Below are 21,854 nucleotides of genomic sequence, written 5' to 3'. Positions count from 1 at the left end.
TTAGAACTGTCCCTGCACAAAGTGTCATTTCTGCAGGAAAAAATGTCATTTAAAAGCACATTTAAAAGCACTCGCGGCTATAATGATTTGTCATTGATAAAAAAAAAGAAAAAAGAAGAGTGTGGGGATATTAAGGGGAACCCCATGTCAAATTTAAAAAAAATGGCATTGGGTTCCCCCCAAAAACCCATACCAGACCCTTTATCCAAGCAAGCAACCTGGTAGGCCACAGGAGAAGAGGGGGGGGGGACGAGAAAGCGCCCCCCCCTCCTGAACCGTACCAGGCCACATGCCCTCAACATTGGGAGGATGCTTTGGGGTCCTCATCAACATGGGGACAGGGTGCTTTGGGGGGACCCCAAAGCATCATCCCAATGTTAAGGGCATGTGGCCTGGTAGGGTTCAGGAGGGGGAGCGCTCTCTCGCACCCCTCTTTTCCTGTGGCCTGCCAGGTTGCGTGCTCGGATAAAGGGTCTGCTATGGATTTTTCGGGGGAACTCCATGCACCAAACACTTTTTAGGACAATAACTTGCATATTAGCCTTTAAAATTAGCACTTTAGATTTTGATTTTGAACGTTCGAGTCCCATAGACTTTAATAGGTTTCTAAAGTTCACACGAAGTTTAGGTCTGTTCGCAGGTTCTGGTGCGAACCGAACAGGGGGGTGTTCGGTTCATCCTTACTCTGCACCAACTTTGCAAAGGTTACTTGGTTTCCTGTAAATCTTCAGATCAATCCCAGGGAGAGAAAAACCTGATGATTGAGTTTTATTTGTGCTAGATTTTAAATATTACCATAATCAACAAAATCTTAACGTGCAAAAGAATTTTTCAAGGTCAAGTTTCAGTTCCAATCTGTCATCAAACTAGTTTGCCTATCAGGAGGCTCTTGAGAAAGGGGTTCCTACATCCCCAAAATGTTGTGTTCTTACTTCTCTTTTCACCAGGGTCTGGCTCTGTTCTCCTTTTCATTATTTTATTTTGGATACCGAATTCTGTATTTATTTCTGAACATCAGCTGCTTCATGACTAAGCTGTGCTCACTTATGTACGTACATGCATTCAGTTATAGATTGTAATTAACAGTGGAGCAAATACCCATGCTGTATTATGCTTAATGTGATATGACATACTTGGATATGTTTACCTTTCGTATAATTATGCTTATATGCTGAATACAAACTTTATTGCAAAAGTATTCTTGTTAAGTGGGTGTACTTACTCTTAAAATTCCAGTAAATAGATGGGGCCATGTGATGTCACTGGCTACAATGGACACAGTGGGTGCTAGACATGTGCAGAGTAAAATATTTAGTTTCGGAATTTCGTTTTCGTCCGAAAAATGAATTTATTTAGTTACTCCCAAAATTCGTTTTTATTTATTTAGTTTTTCGTTCAAAAATTGCATTCGTCCGAAAATCCACATGAATTAAGGTCGAATCTGTCTTTGAAGGCTTATGGTGTCTGTCGAATGTATAAAGAAGATTCGACGGAGCTAGTATATAGCATACTTCGTGTGAACTTTAGAACCCTATTAAAGACTATGGGACTCCAACGTTCAAAATCTAAAGTACTAATTTTAAAGGCTAATATGCAAGTTACTGTCCTAAAAAGTGTTTGGGGACCCGGGTCCTGCCCCAGGGGACATGTATCAATGCAAAAAAAAGTTTTTAAAACTGCAGTTTTTTCGGGAGCAGTGATTTTAATAATGATTAAAGTGAAACAATAAAAGTGTAATATTCCTTTAAATTTCGTAGGGGGGTGTCTATAGTATGCCTGTGAAGTGGCGCATGTTTCTGGTGCTTAGAACTGTCCCTGCACAAAGTGTCATTTATGCAGGAAAAAAAGTCCTTTAAAATCACTCGCAGCTATTATGAATTGTCGGCTCCGTAATACAGAGAACACTCATTGAAAGTCATTGATAAAAAAAAAAAAAAATGTTTTAAAAAAAGCGTGGGGGTCCCCCAAATTAAATTACCAGGCCCTTCAGGTCTGGTATGGATATTAAGGGGATCTCTGCGTCAAATTTAAAAAAGAAATTGACGTGGGATTCCCCCTAAATATCCATACCAGACCCTTTATCTGAGCACGCAACCTGGCAGGCCGCAGGAAAAGAGGGGGGGCGAGAGAGCGGCCCCCGCTCCCTCCTGAACCATACCAGGCCACATGCCCTCAACATTGGGAGGATGCTTTGGGGGTATGTGACCCCTCAAAGCACCTTGTCCCCATGTTGATGTGGAGAAGGGCCTCATCCCCACAACCGTGGCCAGTGGTTGTGGGGGTCTGCGGGCGGGGGGGCTTATCAGAATCTGGAAGCCCCCTTTAACAAGGGGACCCCAGATCCTGGCCCCCCCTGTTTGAAATGGTAAGGGGGTACAAAAGTACCCCTACCATTTCACAAAGAAAGTGTAAAAAATAGTTAAATAAGACAAACACGCTTTTGAAAAATTCCTTTATTAAAAATAAAAAAAAAATTGAAAAAAGATTCCAGCGGTGGTAATCCACTCTTGCTATCCAGCGACGGACGATCATCTCTCCGGGGTCCAGCGATGGATGATCTGATCCAGGGCAGCGAATCCATCCATCTTCTGTCTCCGCTGAGGAGACACTGCGGGATCCCGGCGGCCTGACGTTTGTTATATGCGAAGGGCGGGCCACCCGTCACCTGACCCCGCCCCCCTCTGACGCGAGGGGAAACCCGGGTTTCCCCGTGATGTATGGGTGACCCCGCCCCCTCTGATGTAACGGAAACCTGCCTGTGTTACATCAGAGGGGTGCAGGGTCACCCATACAGTGTCTCCTCCGTGGAGACAGAAGATAGATGGATTCGCTGCGCTGGATCAGATCTACCATCGCTGGACCCCGGAGATCTGTCGCTGGATAGCAAGAGTGGATTAGCACCACTGGAATCTTTTTTTTATTTCTAATAAAGGAATTTTTAAAAAGTGTGTTTGTCTTATTTAACTATTTTCTACACTTTCTTTGTGAAATGATAGGGATACTTTTGTACCCCCTTACCATTTCAAACAGGGGAGGCTGGGATCTGGGGGTCCCCTTGTTAAAGGGGGGTCCAGATTCTGATAAGCCCCCCGCCCGCAGACCCCCACAACCACCGGCCACGGTTGTGGGGATGAGGCCCTTGTCCTCATCAACATGGGGACAAGGTGCTTTGAGGGGTCACAGACCTCCAAAGCATCCTCCCAATGTTGAGGGCATGTAGCCTGGTATGGTTCAGGAGGGAAGGGGGCCGCTCTCTCGTCCCAACTCTTTTGCTGCGGCCTGCCAGGTTGCGTGCTCGGATAAAGGGTCTGGTATGGATTTTTATGGATATTTAGGGGGAACCCCACGTCAAATTTTTTTTTAATTTGACGCAGGGTTCCCCTTAATATCCATACCAGACCTGAAGGGCCTGGTAATTGAATTTGGGGGACTCCCACGCTTTATTTATTTATTTATTTTTTATCAATGACTTTCAATGAGTGTTCTCTGTATTACGGAGCCGACAATTCATAATAGCTGCGAGTGATTTTAAAGGACTTTTTTTCCTGCATAAATGACAATTTGTGCAGGGACAGTTCTAAGCACCAGAAACATGCGCCCCTTCACAGGCATACTATAGACACCCCCCCCCCCTATGAAATGTAAAAGATAATTTACACTTTTATTGTTTCACTTTAATCATTATTAAAATCACTGCTCCCGAAAAAACGGCTGTTTTTAAAACTTTTTTTTGCATTGATCCATGTCCCCTGGGGCAGGACCCGGGTCCCCAAACACTTTTTAGGACAGTAACTTGCAGAATCTTTTCTCTCTGTCAAATCTTTTTTTCTCTGTCGAATATTTTCTCTATATAATCTTGGACTAATAGCGTTAAGGTTAGGCACATTCGACCACAGGTTCTATAGACACAGATTGTTATTGTCAGAGTCATGTCGAATCTCCTATTCTATATCGAACTGTTGTAACAACGAAAACCAAAATAAAGCATTTATTTATGTCGGATCTTTAGTTTTTCGGATTCTGTACTTTCGTTATCGTTTGTCAAAACGAAAACGAAAATAGCTGAAATTCGGACGAAAATGCATTCGGACGAAAACGAATGCACATGTCTAGTGAGTGCCCACACCTGCATCTACCTTAGCAGCCAAGGACAGTAAGGAAACTTTCATATATAGTATGCAAGAAATACTAAGCAAAAAGTCCAGCATTTGTATGAATGCCCAAACAGCCAAAGTTCAGTCTGAATCCAGAGCTTAGTCCTGACCATTACCTGTGATAATTTAGCCATATAGGTATTCCCTAAGGGGAAAGATTGTGAGAATATCCACAGAAAGAAATTGCAAGTGGTTGAGAAATACATTATTGTAGCACTGACCCCCGAAGGAGCTGCTGGTTTTGTTGGGCTTACCGTTACCTTCTTGACCTCGCCTCTGTCTAGAGATTGCCGTGATAGATGTCCCAAAGAAATGCAGAAACTGACACTGGATGCTCTTTTGGGTTGTTTATTTTAGAAGATAACATAGTTTCTTCAAGCGGTTCTTCACCCTAAAGGGGAAGTTCCGCTAATCTGATCCCTCCCCCCCTCCGGTGCCACAATCGGCACCTTTCAGGGGGGAGGGGGGTGCAGTTACCTGGATAATCCAGGTATCTGCACCCACTTCCGGGCAGACCGCCGCAGACGGTTAAATTTCGTAGGGGGGTGTCTATAGTATGCCTGTGAAGGGGCGCATGTTTCTGGTGCTTAGAACTGTCCCTGCACAAAGTGTCATTTATGCAGGAAAAAAAGTCCTTTAAAATCACTCGCAGCTATTATGAATTGTCGGCTCCGTAATACAGAGAACACTCATTGAAAGTCATTGATAAAAATAAAAAAAAATGTTTTAAAAAAAGCGTGGGGGTCCCCCAAATTAAATTACCAGGCCCTTCAGGTCTGGTATGGATATTAAGGGGATCTCTGCGTCAAATTTAAAAAAGAAATTGACGTGGGGTTCCCCCTAAATATCCATACCAGACCCTTCAGGTCTGGTATGGATATTAAGGGGAACCCCGCATCAAATTTAAAAAAAAATTGACGGGAGGTCCCCCTAAAAATCCATACCAGACCCTTTATCCGAGCACGCAACCTGGCAGGCCGCAGGAAAAGAGGGGGACGAGAGAGCGGCCCCCTCTCCCTCCTGAACCGTACCAGGCCACATGCCCTCAACAATAGCTGCGAGTGATTTTAAAGGACTTTTTTTCCTGCATAAATGACACTTTGTGCAGGGACAGTTCTAAGCACCAGAAACATGCGCCCCTTCACAGGCATACTATAGACACCCCCCCCCTACGAAATTTAAAAGATAATTTACACTTTTATTGTTTCACTTTAATCATTATTAAAATCACTGCTCCCGAAAAAACGGCTGTTTTTAAAACTTTTTTTTGCATTGATCCATGTCCCCTGGGGCAGGACCCGGGTCCCCAAACACTTTTTAGGACAGTAACTTGCAGAATCTTTTCTCTCTGTCAAATCTTTTTTTCTCTGTCGAATATTTTCTCTATATAATCTTGGACTAATAGCGTTAAGGTTAGGCACATTCGACCACAGGTTCTATAGACACAGATTGTTATTGTCAGAGTCATGTCGAATCTCCTATTCTATATCGAACTGTTGTAACAACGAAAACCAAAATAAAGCATTTATTTATGTCGGATCTTTAGTTTTTCGGATTCTGTACTTTCGTTATCGTTTGTCAAAACGAAAACGAAAATAGCTGAAATTCGGACGAAAATGCATTCGGACGAAAACGAATGCACATGTCTAGTGAGTGCCCACACCTGCATCTACCTTAGCAGCCAAGGACAGTAAGGAAACTTTCATATATAGTATGCAAGAAATACTAAGCAAAAAGTCCAGCATTTGTATGAATGCCCAAACAGCCAAAGTTCAGTCTGAATCCAGAGCTTAGTCCTGACCATTACCTGTGATAATTTAGCCATATAGGTATTCCCTAAGGGGAAAGATTGTGAGAATATCCACAGAAAGAAATTGCAAGTGGTTGAGAAATACATTATTGTAGCACTGACCCCCGAAGGAGCTGCTGGTTTTGTTGGGCTTACCGTTACCTTCTTGACCTCGCCTCTGTCTAGAGATTGCCGTGATAGATGTCCCAAAGAAATGCAGAAACTGACACTGGATGCTCTTTTGGGTTGTTTATTTTAGAAGATAACATAGTTTCTTCAAGCGGTTCTTCACCCTAAAGGGGAAGTTCCGCTAATCTGATCCCTCCCCCCCTCCGGTGCCACAATCGGCACCTTTCAGGGGGGAGGGGGGTGCAGTTACCTGGATAATCCAGGTATCTGCACCCACTTCCGGGCAGACCGCCGCAGACGGTTAAATTTCGTAGGGGGGTGTCTATAGTATGCCTGTGAAGGGGCGCATGTTTCTGGTGCTTAGAACTGTCCCTGCACAAAGTGTCATTTATGCAGGAAAAAAAGTCCTTTAAAATCACTCACAGCTATTATGAATTGTCGGCTCCGTAATACAGAGAACACTCATTGAAAGTCATTGATAAAAATAAAAAAAAATGTTTTAAAAAAAGCGTGGGGGTCCCCCAAATTAAATTACCAGGCCCTTCAGGTCTGGTATGGATATTAAGGGGATCTCTGCGTCAAATTTAAAAAAGAAATTGACGTGGGGTTCCCCCTAAATATCCATACCAGACCCTTCAGGTCTGGTATGGATATTAAGGGGAACCCCGCATCAAATTTAAAAAAAAATTGACGGGAGGTCCCCCTAAAAATCCATACCAGACCCTTTATCCGAGCACGCAACCTGGCAGGCCGCAGGAAAAGAGGGGGACGAGAGAGCGGCCCCCTCTCCCTCCTGAACCGTACCAGGCCACATGCCCTCAACAATAGCTGCGAGTGATTTTAAAGGACTTTTTTTCCTGCATAAATGACACTTTGTGCAGGGACAGTTCTAAGCACCAGAAACATGCGCCCCTTCACAGGCATACTATAGACACCCCCCCCCTACGAAATTTAAAAGATAATTTACACTTTTATTGTTTCACTTTAATCATTATTAAAATCACTGCTCCCGAAAAAACGGCTGTTTTTAAAACTTTTTTTTGCATTGATCCATGTCCCCTGGGGCAGGACCCGGGTCCCCAAACACTTTTTAGGACAGTAACTTGCAGAATCTTTTCTCTCTGTCAAATCTTTTTTTCTCTGTCGAATATTTTCTCTATATAATCTTGGACTAATAGCGTTAAGGTTAGGCACATTCGACCACAGGTTCTATAGACACAGATTGTTATTGTCAGAGTCATGTCGAATCTCCTATTCTATATCGAACTGTTGTAACAACGAAAACGAAAATAAAGCATTTATTTATGTCGGATCTTTAGTTTTTCGGATTCTGTACTTTCGTTATCGTTTGTCAAAACGAAAACGAAAATAGCTGAAATTCGGATGAAAATGCATTCGGACGAAAACGAATGCACATGTCTAGTGAGTGCCCACACCTGCATCTACCTTAGCAGCCATGGACAGTAAGGAAACTTTCATATATAGTATGCAAGAAATACTAAGCAAAAAGTCCAGCATTTGTATGAATGCCCAAACAGCCAAAGTTCAGTCTGAATCCAGAGCTTAGTCCTGACCATTACCTGTGATAATTTAGCCATATAGGTATTCCCTAAGGGGAAAGATTGTGAGAATATCCACAGAAAGAAATTGCAAGTGGTTGAGAAATACATTATTGTAGCACTGACCCCCGAAGGAGCTGCTGGTTTTGTTGGGCTTACCGTTACCTTCTTGACCTCGCCTCTGTCTAGAGATTGCCGTGATAGATGTCCCAAAGAAATGCAGAAACTGACACTGGATGCTCTTTTGGGTTGTTTATTTTAGAAGATAACACAGTTTCTTCAAGCGGTTCTTCACCCTAAAGGGGAAGTTCCGCTAATCTGATCCCTCCCCCCCTCCGGTGCCACAATCGGCACTTTTCAGGGGGGAGGGGGGTGCAGTTACCTGGATAATCCAGGTATCTGCACCCACTTCCGGGCAGACTGCCGCAGACCCCCGCAGACGCCCCGCCCCCCCTGTTGTGTTCTGGGAAACACACAGCTCCCAGGACACAGCGGGGGGCCAGAAGAGATGCGCAGCGCGACTCGCGCATGCGCAGTAGGGAACCGGGCAGTGAAGCCGCGGTGCTTCACTTCCCGATTCCCTGACAGATGATGGCGGCGGGGGCAGCAGCGAGATGAGCGATCGCTCGTCATCTGCCGCCGACATCGCTGGACCCTGGGACAGGCAAGTGTGATTTTTTAGGTGCAGAACCACTTTAATAAAAGGTAGAGAGTTAGAAGGGAAGTTCAGGTACTTTTGGAACTGCAAAATCCAGAGAATAAACGTTTCACAGCTGGATTGTTACAACCTCCGGATAGACCTCCTCTCACTAGGCCTAGCAGTCGGCAGGGTGTTAAGTAAAACAAAGTCTCTGCCACAGACTTGAATGTAGAACACTTGAGAAATAAAAGTCTCTGCCACAGACTTGAATGTAGAACTCGTGAAAAGCAAAAGTCTCTACCACAGACTTGAATGTAACTGAGGAACGTAGATAAATTTATAGAACTATGATACGGTACCAGTATCTCTCAGCCGGTCCGGCAATACCGTATGAATATAGATCCACAAAGTGTCCTTTAACTGAGCCTCCAGGCTCCTTGTGAGAAACCAGCCTTACGCATGTCCTTCTCCTGAAGAGTCCTCCCCTGGATGCTTCTCCAGTTGCTGGGCCTCTCCCTAGATGAGATGGCACCGGACCCCCTTTGAATCATTATGGCCTCATATCCTTTCAGGCCTGTCCTTGCAGTTGTTTTGCCACGGGCTATCCAGCCCCGAGGCTCGGAATTGCAGGGATCTGCACCCCATGCCAGGAGGGCCATGGGGGCTGGTCAGGATAACCAGGACCGAACAGACAGAAAATCTCTTCTGGATCAGAACCCAGAACCACGTGATCGCAGTACCTTAAATACCACCTCCCAGAATGCACAGCAGGACAACACTCCCACTGGGCTGGTTCCGAGACAAGGATGGTACTCAATACACCCAACTAGACTACGTTCTACCACTTGCTGGCGGTGACAGCGACACCTGCAGTCAAGGAGAACTCAGGGAAATCCAGCTAGACTGGTACTGAAACCATAATTTGGCAATATTAGCCCTATAACCCAACTGTGGCTTTAGGAATACTAATTTTCAAAAACATATAGCCCATGCTCATCAGGAGCCGGCGCTACACTATATTACCAAAAGTATTGTGATACTTGCCTTTACACAGACATGAACTTTAATGGCATCCCAGTCTTAGTACATAGGGTTCAATATTGAGTTGGCCCCCCTTTTGCAGCTATAACAGCTTCAAATCTTCTGGGAAGGCTGTCCACAATGTTTAGGAGTGTGTCTTTGGGAACGTTTGTCCATTCTTCCAGAAGCGTATTTGTGAAGTCAGGCACTGATGTAGATGAGAAGGCCTGGCACAAACAAGGTCCATAAAGACGTGGAAGAGTGAGTTTGGGGTGGAGGAACTTTGCTGGCCTGCATAGAGTCCTGACACCCCAATAGAACACCTTTGGGATGATTTAGAGCGGAGACTGAGAGCCAGGCCTTCTCGTCCACATCAGTGCCTGACTTCACGAATGCGCTTCTGAAAGAATGGTCAAACATACCCATAGAAACACTCCTAAACCTTGTGGACAGCTTTTCCAGAAGAGTTGAAGCTGTTATAGCTGCAAAAGGTGAGCCAACTCAATATTAAACCCTACAGACTAATACTAGGATGCCATTAAAGTTCATGTGCTTTTTAACTCTGGCGTCCCAATATTTTTGGTAATATAGTGTATGTTTCCTTGCCTTCGAAGAAAGATAAATAGTGCTGCCTGTATGTGGGCCGCTTAGGAGTGCCTGAGCTGAGTTGCACAGTAGAGGTACTTTAAGTATGTGTCAAATGTTTCCAAACTTTGTGTATCATTTGCCAGCCAATAATAAAGTGTGAATTAGTGAAATCAATAGAAATCCGGAAGCATTTACCAATGCATAAAGAGTGACTCTCAAAAGCAACTGTAGTTACCATAGTAATAAAATAATTAAATAAGTACAACAATGACTCATACTGCGTACACACGGCCGGACTTTCTGGCAGAAAAGGTCCAACTGAATCATTTAATCGGATATTCCGTGTGTGGGCTTCATTGGACTTTTTTTTTCAAAAATTCTGACGGACCTAGAAATAGAACATGTTCGTCTGTATGCTGGTCTGAGGACCAAAAACGACGCAAGGGCAGCCAGGGGCGTAACTATAGGGGGTGCAGCAGTCGCGACCGCAACTGGGCCCTGTGATGCAGGGGGCCCATGCAGCCCCCTCTACATATGGCCGGCAGCAGCATAGGCAGCTAGGGGTACCAGTGCACCATGCACACGGGTGGCTGGAGGTGGAGGGTGACTAGCAGAGCTCCATACTCGACTATCGCACTGGCTGCTCTTTAGTTGTGCATTCCCCGCATGACCTGTGTCCTCGGCCGGCTCCTCAGAATACCCCTCTCCTGCTCCGCCCTCTCTGAGTCTGGCCCACACTGCACTGCATACTTCTCCCGAGTCCCGGGTAAACAAACTTTAAGCACACAGATGCAACGCAGCCCCATGAGAGCCGGCTCCCCAGAGGACACTGCAGGCTTGTCTGCTAGCCCCCCCTCCTCCCCCGTCATACACAAATGATGAAAGGTCTTTCTGGGAGATATGCTGATCGCCCGTCCAGCACACTGGATGGAGCCCAGGCCAACATGGATGAGTGAGCGGCCTGCAGCTTGGTCATGGTGAGTGAGAGGACCCCATCCCCCACACACCATTACATACCCCCTCCATCTCCCCCTTGGGACAGAGACCCCTTCTCACATGGGGACAGGGACCCCCACCTCTCCTGGGGACAGGGACCCCTTCTCATCTGGGGGCAGTAACTTCATCTGCCCTGAAGAAAAGGACCTCATCTCTTCTGGGGACCGGGACCCCATCCTGCCTAGGGACAGTTCCCAATGGGGCACCTAAAAATAAAAAAATAAAAATAAAAAAAAACTACTGATACCAGTGGTGGAACTACAGGGCTCACAAAGGTCATACCTGTGACCACGCCCTGGAGTTCCACTGCCGGACTCGGAGGGAAGGGCAGTGGCTGGGGTTCAGGGGGCCTTCATGATTTCTTGCATCGGGGCCCTGAAGGTTCTAGTTACGCCACTGAGGGCAGGTATTGGCTACTGGCTATTGAACTTCCTTTTCTAGACCCGTCGTACGTCATCACGTTCTAAACGAACAAACTTTGGTGTGATCGTGTGTAAGCAAGTCCGTTTCAGAGGAACTCCGTCGGAAAGACCGTCAGAGTTGATTCTTGCCACAGCTGCTTGTCAATGTAGAGAAGTAGACTCGGTGCACTTTGTGGGTAAAACAAGCTATGAGAGGTACTAGAGCCGCCATGGCTGCTGAGAGGTGCTTTTTGTAGAAGTGAGCAAGGCAGTGGAGGGTGGGAAGTGCATAGGGGAGGGCTATGGGGGTGCAGAGGTCAGAGCTGAGGAGGGGTGCACAAGTGACATATGTATGGGGGATTCAATGGTAAGGAGCTGTGGAAGAAAGCTGCAGAGCTTAGCTGTGGGGGGCTACAAGAGATAAACTGAGGATGCAGAAGTGAGCTGTACACAGCAGGGTTTATCTATGACCAGGGGTGCAGAGGTGGGCTGTGAGAGAGGTGAATGAAGTGTGTGGAAGTGAGCTGCAGAGTCAGGGAGTGCAGGGGGAGGGGGGGTGGATGGGGATCTAAGGGGAGGGGGAGTGCAGAGGATGCAATAGCCCAGATAGCAAGGATAACTTGCGACACATTTGTTGTGACAGTGTTGAATTGTAAGTCTATTAAACCCTTAAGAACCGAGCCTCTTTCTGAGATTTGGTGTTTACAAGTTAAAAACAAACAAATTACGTAGAACCCCAAAACATTATATATATAATTTTTTTTTTCTAACACCCTAGAGAATGAGAATGGCGTTCATTGCAATACTTTATGTCACACCGTAATTGCGCAGAGGTCTTACAAGCACACTTTTTTTTGGGAAAAAATACACTTTTGTAAATTAGAAAATAAGATATTAAAAGTTAGCCCAATTTTTTATATATTGTGAAAGATAATGTTACGCCGAGTAAATTGATACCCACCATGTCACGCTTCAAAATCGCTCGTGGAATGGCGACAAACTTTTACCCTTAAAAATCTCCATAGGCGACGTTTAAAATATTCTACAGGCTGCATGTATTGAGTTACAGAGCAGGTCTATGGCTAGAACTATTGCTCTCACTCTAACTATCGTGGAGATACCTCACATGTGTGCTTCTGCACGCAAGCTTGGTGGGACAAGGCGCATTTAAAAAAAAACATTTTCTTATTTATTTTACCTTTTATTTTTTATTTTTACACTATTTTATTTAAAAAAAATGGTGTCACTCTTATTCTTATTACAAGGAATGTGAACATCCCTTGAAATAGAAAAAAGCATAACAGGACCTTTTAAATATGAGATCTAGGGTCAAAAAGACCTCAGATCTCATATTTACACTAAAATGCAATTGAAAAAAAATAAGTAAATGTAATTTAAAAAGAGATAAAATAAAAATATTGCTTTAAGAGCTATGGGTGGAAGTGGGCGTCTCCATACCAAGCCAGTGAGGGGACCCGATCGTCTCCGCCGCTACCGACGGCTCCGGTAAGCCCCTCTCCCTCTGCCGATAAAAGTGATCTTGCGGCAAATCCGCCTAAGAGACCCCTTTTATCTAAAACCGGACCGCTCACTGAAGAAGAGGATACTGGGGTTATGGTAGCTATCTGCTGCCATAACAATGATATCCCTCTTCAAAGAGCCGACGTATATCGCGTGAGCAGGTCCAGAAGTGGTTAACTTGCTGCACATTTTCACTGGCAAGTTGTATACTTGCAGAAAGCTTGAAGCACAAGTTCCAGTTGACACTTTCCTATTTGTAGCAAATGTGTGTTGCAAGTCTCTAGCAAGAGCAAAAGTTGCAGTGGTGAGTCTACAGCAAGAACTCTGCAAGTCTACAGCATAAAAATTCAGCCACTGGGACCCTCTGGGACTGTGACATCATAATGGGGGGAGACATCACCCGGTGATGTCCCTATATAAGTCGCCGCACGCCGCGTGCCTGTCATTGTGGCCCGAAATAGCGACAAGTCAACAGCTCAAGAAAAGAAGAAGAGAAGAACAGAAGGCGGCGACAGTGGCGTTAGAAGACCAGGCCACCACTTGTAAAAGAGCTAGAAGAAGGCGCGGAGGCGCAGCAAGAAGAACCGAAGAGGGAGACAAGATCCCCAAAGAGGGGGACAAGACCCCCGAAGTTGGAAGAAGAGGGCGGCTATGAAGAAGAAATCTGGGCTCCTCTGCTAGTAAAAGAGCTAGCAAAAGAGCAGAAGATAGCGGAGGAGTCCAGCGAGAAGACCCCCGATGATGGAAGAAGACCTCCGGAGCTGTGCAATAAACTATTTTTAACCCTCGTGTGTTTTTTTCACAGGTGAATGGGTAGGGGTACATTGTACCCCATACTCATTCATTCACATAGGGTAGGGGACCAGGATCCAGGGGCCCCCTTATTAAAGGGGGCTCACGGATTCTGATAAGCCCCCCGCCCGCAGACCCCGACAACCAACGGCCAGGGTTGCCGGGAAGAGGCCCTTGTCCTCATCAACATGGGGACAAGGTGCTCCCCCCCATGTTGAGGGCACGCGGCCTGGTACGGCTCAGGAGGGGGGGGTGCTCGCTCGTCCCCACCCCCTTTCCGAACCGTCTGGGTAGTGTGCTCAGATAAGGGTCTGATATGGACCTGGGGGGGACCCCCATACCGTTTTTTTCGGCGTAGGGCTTCCCCTTTAACTCCATACCAGGTTACGGTAACATATTTTGGTGCAAAACTACTTTCTTAGTCCACAAGACTTTTGGGTAAAAAAGTCAGCCGGAGCCCACACATGGGGACTTGAGTCCGCTGGACTTTTCCACCAGATTGTTTGATCGTGTGTACGCTGCATTAGTGTCACATGATCTGTCATTACATATGCACACCTTTTTGAGCACCATCAAATCTATCATAACCAAATGGAAAGAACATGGCACAACAGCAAATCTGCCAAGAGGCGCACACCAAAACTCACGGACGAGGCAAGGAGGGCATTAATCAGAGAGGAAGCACAGAGACCTAAAGTAACCTTGGAGGAGCTGCAGAGTTCCACAGCAGAGACTGGAGTATCTGTATATAGGACGACAATAAGCCGTACACTCCATAGAAATGGGCTTTATGGCAGAGTGGCCAAAAGAAAGCCATTACTTTCACCAAAAAACTAAATGGCATGTTTTGAATTTGCGAAAAAGGCATGTTGGAGAATCTCAAAGTGTATGGAGGAAGGTGCTCTGGTCCGATGAGACTTAAATTGAACTTTTTGGCCATCAAAGAAAACGCTATGTCTGGCGCAAATCTGACACATCACATCACCCAAAGCACACCATCCCCACAGGAGAACACCAACCCCACAGGGCATGGTGGTGGCAGCATCATGCTGTGGTGATATTTTTCAGCAGTTGGGACTGGGAAACTAGTCAGAGTTGAGAGAAAGATTGATGGTGCTAAATACAGGGATATTCTTGAGCAAAACCTGTACCACTCTGTGCATAGCTCCCAACTGTCCCTGATTTCGAGGAACTGTACCTGATTTGGAGCAATGTCCCTCTGCCCCTCCTTCCCCCTCATGTGTCCCTCATTTTGGTCTGATCTATATAGTTGTATATAAAATGCACTTTTTATCTTTTAAAAAGTGTTTCCTAATGCTAAACCTTTCAGCCAATTTTTAAATTGCTGTATTTGTAAATTTTAAAAGCCAATATAAAGGAATAGTAGTGGTTAAAAAAAAAAGCCATGGTGGATTTAATTCAACTTTTTTTTGGTTAATTCTCCTTCAAGGGGGTGTGATAGGGAGCGGGCCCTATGCCTACATACATTTGCTTGTAGGTGTCCCTCATTCCCATCTCAAAATGTTGGGAAGTATGCTCTGTGTGTGATTTGAGGCTAGGATGGAGGTTCACCTTCCAGCAGGACAATGACTCCAAACAAACTGCTAAAGAGACGCTTGAGTGATTTAAGGGAAAACATGTAAATGTGTTGGAATGGCCAGACCTCGATCCAATAGAAAATCTGTGGTCAGACTTAAAGATTGCTGTTCACAAGCGCAAACCATCCAACTTGAAGGAGCTGGAGCAGTTTTGCAAGGAGGAATGGGCAAAAATCCCAGCGGTAAGATGTAGCAAGTTCACTGAGACTTTTTCAAAGCAACTTGGAGCTGTGATAGTCGCAAAAGGTGGCTCTACAAAGTATTGAATTTAGGGGGGTGAATAGTTATGCACATTGACTTTTTCTGTTATTTTGTCCTATTTGTTGTTTGCTTCACAATAACAATAAAAAAAAATCTTCAAAGTTGTGGGCATGTTCTGTAAATTAAATGATGCAAATCCTCAAACAATCCATGTTAATTCCAGGTTGTGAGGCAACAAAACATGAAAAATGCCAAGGGGGCGAATACTTTTGCAAGGCAATGTATATGTGCACACACTGTGGGAATGGCTTAATAGTAAGGATTTCTGTTAGACATAGTACTGCTAGGACCAAAAAGTAAACTAATAATACTAAATTCACCTAAACCCATAGCTATATGCAGTTGTCACCTTATCTTGATTAAGTGAAGTGGTTCATACTGCATTCCTTTATGAGCTTAAAATGAGTCACTGTGGCAGCTTTGGGTGTGTCAGGTGGACAACGAATGAGCCTGTCACATGATTTGAGCGAGGTGCTAGAAAAGAGGAAAGCATAGTTTCACACTGATGATTTCTTTTTCTCTCTCCTGAGTTCTGAACTTAGGAAACCAGGACGATCCTGTCTGGACTGAGACACAAAAGCCTGGTTGCTACCATCATCAACCGATCAGACTTCCATTTCCAGCACAATATATGGGTGAAGAACTGCCAGGCAGTGGAGGGAAGGATACTGCGTTAAACAATTGGCACAACAGAGGGTAAGTGTCATGTGATATGTCATGTGAGAAGAATTACATTTGCATTCAAGACTCGAGCGTCACAATGTTTGCTCTCTTGAGAGACAAAATTCTACATCAGACATAGGGGTTTATTTACTAAAGGCAAATCCACTTTGCACTACAAGTGCCCTTGGAAGTAAAGTTGCTATAGATCTGAGGGGGACATGCAAGGAAAATAAAAAACAGCATTTTTGCTTGTACATGATTGGATGATAAAATCAGCAGAGCTTCCCCTCATTTCAGATCTTCCCCTCAAATCTAAAGTGACTGCACTTCCAAGTGCACTTGCAGGGCAAAGTGGATGTGCCTTTAGTAAATCAACCCCATAGTGACTTCTAAGGAATTTCTTTAAAATGTATATTCAATGACTAGGAGTACTGCATTTGTTTCTTACAGTAGGTTTTCATAAACCTTTGTAATTCGGCTTAATAATTAGACTAAGGAAAGTGTGATTGCAGGTCTTGGAAGTAGGAAAGGGAAGTTATGATTCCTTTCCCATTGACTAGCTTGTTTAGAGAGCTCAAATAAAAGTTAATGCTACTGTTTTATGAGGGTGATAAAAAAAATGATTAACTGACTTGTGTTCACAGCAAGCCAGGGGTAGTTAGGTCAATTCCTCAAAAGTCCAGAGTCTTCCACAAAAACTGTACTATTCACCAAAAGTAACAAAAACCTGTTTTAAACCATGTGTATGTTTCTAAATTCTACAACAATGTGTGTAAAATGAATAATGCTGCCAGAGCCTCCCATTCCTTTATTGCAGTGGCGGGCAGTGGTATTTTGTTTGGGGGGGGGGGGGCACCCAGCCGCAACACTTACCCGGCCGCAACACTTACCCCGAGCGACCAGCTTCTCCTGAGTCTCCTCTCCGCGCCTCTCCTCCCTCCTCCTCATGGTGGCCAGCATGGCTTCTCCTCAGGCTTCCCTCTGAGCGATGGTTGGCCAGCCGGCTAGCTTCCCATGCATCTCCTCTCTCCTCCTCCTGGCAGCCAGTGTAGCTTCTCTTTTCGGCCAATCAGGAAATGGGTCTCAGACCCACTTTGTGATTGGCCAGAAGAAGAATTAGTGTGACACTAGCGAATATTTATTTGCTAGTGTCACACAACTGGGTGGGCTTGGGGTGCAGTGCTCTGCGTCCCAAGCCCACCCTATTTTGAAGCATATTAGAGCCTCTGGCTCTAATCACGTGCTTAAAAAAACACCCCCCATTGTAATCTATGCATCCAGCGCCCCGCATGTAGATTAGAGGCCAGACACATGGATTGGGAGGCGGTACCTGTGCACCCCTTATAGATGGGATGCCACTGCTTTATTGTATGTAAATATTTATAGATGCATGCTGGGCATCCACAGGTAAGGGCAATGGGGATCAAGTGCCCCCCTGGAAACATTCAGCACAGTGGCATCACTATGGGGGTGTGGGCAGCCAGCAAGGTTACACCATCAAGGTGCTGTCAAGCCCCCATCAGTGTAGTGTGCCTGCGGGCTCTTTTCCCTGCTCAGCCCTGCAGAGAGCTCGGCAGCACTGTGTCAGGAGAAAGGGGAGCTGCGGGCTGTCAGAGGTTTCCCCCACTCGCCCCCCTTCCTCCTATCAGGGAGAAGAGGTGGCAACTCTCACCAGGTTGCCCGCCCAGCTTCCTTCCCGCTCTGTTCCGTCACCATTGGCCATAACTGAGGGCCAATCAAAGGAGACTAGGAGAGGAGAGCATCATGAGACATGTAGTCCCAAAGATTGGTGGCTCCATTTTTCCCCGGGAAGGAGGTTACAGCCCGATCAAGAGAGAGATTAAGGGACTGCAGCTGGGAAAAAAGATTTGAGAGTGAGTGCAGAGTACAGAACAAAAAAAGAGGCATGTGCTAGGCAGAAGCCAGAGAGAGAGCCACAAAACCCAGCACCACCAGAGAGAGAGCCACGATACCCAGCGCCACCAGAGAGAGAGCCACGCTGCCCAGCACCACCAGAGAGAGAGAGCCACGCTGCCCAGCACCACCAGAGAGAGAGCCACGCTGCTCAACACCACCAGAGAAAGAGCCATGCTGCCCAGCCCCACCAGAGAGAGAGAGAGCCACGCTGCCCAGCACCAGAGAGAGAGCCACACTACCCAACATCACTAAAGAGCCACGCTACCCAGCTCCACCAGAGAGAGAGACACGCTGCCCAGCTCCACCAGAGAGAGCCACGCTGCCCAGCGCCACCAGAGAGAGAAAGACTGAGCCACTGCCAGGGTACAGACATGCAACACTACTGACCAAAAATGCCCCTGGGGAACCCAGAGTGCGTGATTGTCCAGCCGGAGGGATCACTGCTGTAGTTTCGCTGGGTCTGGTAAGAGGGCCTGTCAGCCATTATCCATTACTTATCCTAGGGACTGTACTACACCTGCTGTCTCTGAGCATGAAAATATGACAATGACAATGACATCGTCGAAAAAGGGGCAGCGCTTGGGTGACCCTAAAATTATGCCCCCCCTGAAGAAAGTTCTGCAGACGCCCTTGGATGCATGGTGGAAAGTAGAAGTCCACCCTAACACTAAAATCCTTACATCTACAGACATCCAAGATCTAACAATAACCTATTTAGCCCTGTAAAGAAGAAATCAGTATACATACCTTATTTGAAACCAAACTGGTCCAATCCTATGCTTCGCTATGGAGGAGGGAGCAGAGGAGGCAGCCGACAATGGAAGCTCCATAGTAATTCTAAGGGTGACGTCACCATTCATTTCACAGCCATTGTTGGCTGTGTCCTCTGCAGAGCTTCCGCCACTGGAGACAGGGTTGAATTGGCTTCAGAAAAGGTATATATACTGATTTCTTCTTTACAGAGCTAGATAGGTTAGTGTTAGATTGTGGATGTCTGTAGATGTAAAGATTTTAGTGTTAAGGTGCACTTATTCCTTACTCAGCTGTATTCTGACCCTATATTTATGATAACAGAGCATGTTGTCTTGAACTGGAGGTCCAGGGAAAGCTTTTATTTTTAGTGCACCTGTAAATCAGTAGTAAAATCCAAATCCAAACAAAATATTTATTTATTTTAGTATTTGACATCGTGAAATATGAGGGTTCCTCAAACATTTTCGGTACTTTTTTAAACTCTATTAAATTAAAAAAGTGCGGAAACTTTTTGAAGACCCTATGCATAACCATTTAATACTGACTGTATTCCTGTTGAGATGCTTTTTCCTTCATCATCTTTCTCAGAGAACACACAGAGAGGAAAAATCTCCCTAAAATATGGGGAAATCCCTCCCTTTGACAAATGACATTAGAACAGGTATCTTAATTAGAAGGTTGCTCTTCACCACCTGTTTTGTTTACAGCTATAGGATTTTTGATTTTTTTTTTTCATTTCCTCTCTCGGTGACAACAGTCCTGAGGCCAAACAGTGGGAGTGAATTTCCCCAACACGCCACAGGTAGCAATAAAACCTGAAATGTTCTACTATTTCTATCCTTATTTTAATTAAAATTGGAAAAAAAAAATATTTGGTCTGGGGTTTCACTTGCAATCCCAATATACGGTATAATAAAAAATATTGTTTTAGCACACACTAAATTGAACACAAACACTACATTTAGATTAAATGTAAGCACTTTATGTTTATCTTGTGTAAGTTCATGCACTGGCACAATAAGCACAAAAATCCACTGGAATCTTGTTCAAATAAGTTTAAAGTGATTGTGATAAGTTCACAATTTTTAAAAAAATAACAAACATGTCATACCTACCTCCACTGTGCAGTCCATTTTGCACAGAACCTCGTCTTCTGGGGCCCCCCACGGCTCTTGTATAACCCCCTAGGAAAAGCGCTCTCCTGGGGGGGGGGGCGGGAGTTACCTTGCGGGCACGCTCTCGAGTCCAGCATTTGCGTCCATAGACACAAGTCCCGGACTAGGCCCCGTCCCCTGGTGCTCACGTCATTGGATTTGATTGACAGCAATGGGAGCCAATGGCTGCGCTGCTATCAATCTATCCAATTGAGAGCCGAGAACCCCGGGCAGAGGAAGAGCGCATCTCCACTGGCTGAAATTGCAGGGTTCAGGTAAGTAAAACGAGAGGGCTGGGGGGGCGGTCACTGACAGGTGTTTTTTTCATCTTAATGCATAGGATGGAAAAACATGAATGTTTACAACCCCTTTAAGGCCTCATGCACACCGGACCTTAAAATAACATTATAAAAATGGCAGTGGCTTTTCAGTGAGTTTTGCTTGCTAGCTTTTTTTAGACTTTTTTTTTTTAGACTTTTTTTTCCCCCAATGGATCAAAAACCTCAAAAAAGGCTGGTGAGCCAAGTTTTGAGCGTTTATCAGCGTTTTTTGATGTTAGAGCGTTTTTACAGCTGAAAAACTCTCCTCAGAGCCCACTAGTTTTGTTTTTTATTTAAAGCCAAAAAACACCCCAGCCAAAAACTGCTGATAACAGCTTATGTATGCATGGACACATAGGATAACATGATGGGGAGTTTATTGACTGTAGAAAAAAAAATCTGAAGCCAAAAACAGCTGCTGTAAAAACGTCCAAAAATGTCCAGTGTGCATGAGGCCTAAGGCTCCGTTCACACTATTGCGACCTGAAAGTCACGTGACTTACGGTGCAACTTTGGCAGGCGACTTCCTGGCAACTTGAGACTGCATTTACACTTCAGCGTTTTGAATTGTGGGCAGATTTGCCATGATTCTGCCCACGATTTCAAAGCGCTGATGTGTGGATGACAAATCGCATGACTCACATTTGAGATGCCATTCATTTGAATGACACCTAAAATTGCGGGGTGGGTCTGCCGCAATTGTTGTGCGATAAATCACGCTGCAATCGTAACAACCCGAATCATGTGAAGCATGTCACCCAAAAGCAGCTCTTGAACTTTTTTTGGGCAACAAGCTTCACGCAATGCGGGTTGCCACATTTGCAGCGAAATTTATTGCGCGACAATCGCGACAGACCGTCACTGTGATTTTAGGTGTTATTCAGATGAATGGCATCACAAATGTGAGTCCCCTGATTTTTCATTCACACATCGGCGCTTTGAAATTGGGGGCAGAATCGAAAAACAAATTAGCCCACGATTCAATACGCTGAAGTGTGAATGCAGTCTGAGTACTACTTTTATGTGACTCGATGCCACTTTAGAAGCAACTTTCGGATATGCCTGGGTAATATTCCTGTAATGTTGGATCCAAATCACATCAATATAGACGAGGATCTGACTTGGAGGCGACTTCTATTAAAGCGGGAGTCCGCCGTTTTTTTTTTTTAAAGCCAGCAGCTACAAATACTGCAGCTGCTGACTTTTAAAATAATGACACTTACCCGCCCAGCGCGCCCGTGATATCGGCACCCGAAGCCGATCTCTTGATCGTCTCTCGGGTGCTGTCACCGCCATCTTGGGTATGGGAATCAGGAAATGGAGCCTTGCGGCTTAATTTCCCGGTTCCCTACTGCGCATGCGCGAGTCGCGCTGCGCAATAAAGATGGTCCCCGCTGTCTCTGGGATCCATGTGTTTCCCAGCAGGCAGCGGGGAACCTTCGGAAAGGGGCGTAGATTCTGCGGAAAGGGGCGTACCTTCTGCAGAATCTACGCTGGAAGTGGGTGCAGATACCTGTACTGTACAGGTACCTGCACCCCCCTCCCCCCTGAAAGGTGCCAATTGTGGCGCCAGAGGGGGGGAGGGTTCCAATGAGCGCA

At 45.5% G+C, this 21,854-nt stretch overlaps 1 protein-coding gene across 3 annotated transcripts in view; it reads left to right on the top strand.

The window, feature by feature from the left end:
* The first annotated feature begins 15,879 nt into the window (after positions 1–15,879).
* LOC143974865 (NACHT, LRR and PYD domains-containing protein 3-like) overlaps positions 15,880–21,854 on the top strand; it is a 151,703-nt gene continuing 145,728 nt past the window's right edge. The window contains exon 1 of one of the 3 annotated variants that reach the window (XM_077476631.1): positions 15,880–16,144. In XM_077476631.1, the coding sequence (XP_077332757.1) occupies positions 16,080–16,144 (65 nt within the window). In that variant the 5' untranslated portion in view covers positions 15,880–16,079. The remainder of the gene's footprint in view (positions 16,145–21,854) is intronic. The other 2 variants (XM_077476632.1, XM_077476630.1) reach the window with 2 other exon arrangements.

This window comes from Lithobates pipiens, unplaced genomic scaffold (genome assembly GCF_037356315.1).
Source record: "Lithobates pipiens isolate NorthernLeopardFrog02 unplaced genomic scaffold, aLitPip1_a1.2 Scaffold_13, whole genome shotgun sequence".
Classification (NCBI taxonomy): domain Eukaryota; kingdom Metazoa; phylum Chordata; class Amphibia; order Anura; family Ranidae; genus Lithobates; species Lithobates pipiens.
Note: the sequence above shows the minus strand (reverse complement) of the source record. Positions and strands in the feature narration are given on the sequence as shown.